The 1507-nt window shown below is 39.9% G+C and overlaps 2 protein-coding genes across 2 annotated transcripts; both read right to left on the bottom strand.

Moving 5' to 3' along the window:
* Positions 1-108: 108 nt before the first annotated feature.
* Positions 109-566, bottom strand: LOC124891897 (ribosomal protein S4, mitochondrial-like; the record flags this gene model as incomplete). The annotated part of the gene is given in 1 exon segment (XM_047403460.1): positions 109-566. A coding segment is annotated over 1 exon segment (458 nt), but the record flags the coding sequence as incomplete, so codon positions are not given.
* Positions 567-617: 51 nt separating this feature from the next.
* Positions 618-1291, bottom strand: LOC124891898 (ribosomal protein S1, mitochondrial-like; the record flags this gene model as incomplete). The annotated part of the gene is given in 1 exon segment (XM_047403461.1): positions 618-1291. A coding segment is annotated over 1 exon segment (463 nt), but the record flags the coding sequence as incomplete, so codon positions are not given.
* Positions 1292-1507: the final 216 nt, after the last annotated feature.

The raw sequence follows: 1507 nt of genomic DNA, 5'->3' as shown, positions 1-1507 counted from the left end.
CTCTTAGTTTTGAGTAGGCGGAACCATTCTGTTTTGGTTCTTCTCCATGGGTGATCCAGGAATTTGCCTATTATTTTGTCAACTGAGATTTCGATATAGAAGGATCTTTTTATTTCTTCACCGCGGGTTCTCGCATCATTTTCTTGAAAAGATATTATATCACCATGGGAGAGTTTAAAATGAGTAATATTAACCATTCTATTATTCACACAAACCCTTCGATGACTTATCGGCTGCCTTGCTTGAGGAATAGTTTCACAAAAATGGAGACGAACCGGGATAACGTCCGATCTTGTTACTGGATTGAGTAAAAAAGGGATATATGAAGTTCGTTCTCTTCCTCTGTGCATCTCTGTGATGGGTAAGTCTCCATAAAAAAGGGACAACTTTCGTGTAGTTTGTGATTGGATGTAACTGTTAAGATTTTCTCTAGAATAAATATTTCTCTTAATAGATCTCTTCTTGTTCCTCAATCTTCGGAGAATACGGCGTTGTATTATTGTAAGTTCTCTGTTCCAAACATTTCCTAAAAGTAGACGACAAGTTTTAAATCTTAATGCAGGCATCGCTCTTTCCTTTGTCCTTCCCCCTTATTTTTGCCCTATCACTAGTGGTTACTCCCGATCCGAAGCACCCCTTTTCCATTCATAGAGAGATCCACACCACAATATTAGTCTTTTTGGGGTTAATGTTCTCAATGGTGAATCGATCATTCGATATCCTTTTCCTTCTGCGACGGAATGGAAGAAAAGTAATGAAACCTGTGATGGCTACTGAATAACCTCCTTTTACTTTCTCAATAATAAAGCCTTTGACCTTTGTATTCATTCACCAAATCTTGTTCAGTTCCATCCAAGGTCGGTTTTGTCTGAATCTTCGTGGAAGAAGAAGAAGCGGTTCACCAGCCACTACATCTGTAGATCCCACCAAATCATTAAACCTGGCGGCTGCTCGCTCTTTGATCAGTGATTCACCAGCCACTAGATCGATGAAGAATCTCTCCAAAATCTGCTCTTTGATCAGTGATTCACCGGCCACTAGATCCCGGAATCCCACCCTATTCTCAAACCTGGTGGCTCGGTTGATTGGCACTCCTGTAGGCTCATCTTGCATACAAATTCTGGGAGTCCCAAGTCCTGCATCCACCAAGAACATTTCTTCCCTTAAGCGTAAAACTTCAGATTGTAAGGCGTTTCCCCTACATAAGAAAAAACTGGAATTAGATCTTGGAAATAATCGACTCAAATAGATGCTCATCATAACCTTTCCTCTGATCAAGCTCATCATAACCTTTTTTTTGATATTCTTCTTCGTGTTCTATTGATCAGAAGCATCCAACAACACCTCGCCGGTTTAGAATTCGAACACAAAATGGCCAAAGAATCAATTAGTAATATGCCTTCTATTGCCAAAAGACCTTATCTTCTCCTCTTGGTAAAGAGAGCCTCCATTTCGAGTTTGACAAAGTGAAAGAATCGATTCGATCAGAAAATCAGGTTTTGGAACT

This window comes from Capsicum annuum, unplaced genomic scaffold (genome assembly GCF_002878395.1).
Source record: "Capsicum annuum cultivar UCD-10X-F1 unplaced genomic scaffold, UCD10Xv1.1 ctg42241, whole genome shotgun sequence".
Taxonomy (NCBI): domain Eukaryota; kingdom Viridiplantae; phylum Streptophyta; class Magnoliopsida; order Solanales; family Solanaceae; genus Capsicum; species Capsicum annuum.
This window is presented reverse-complemented; position numbering and strand designations above follow the sequence as displayed.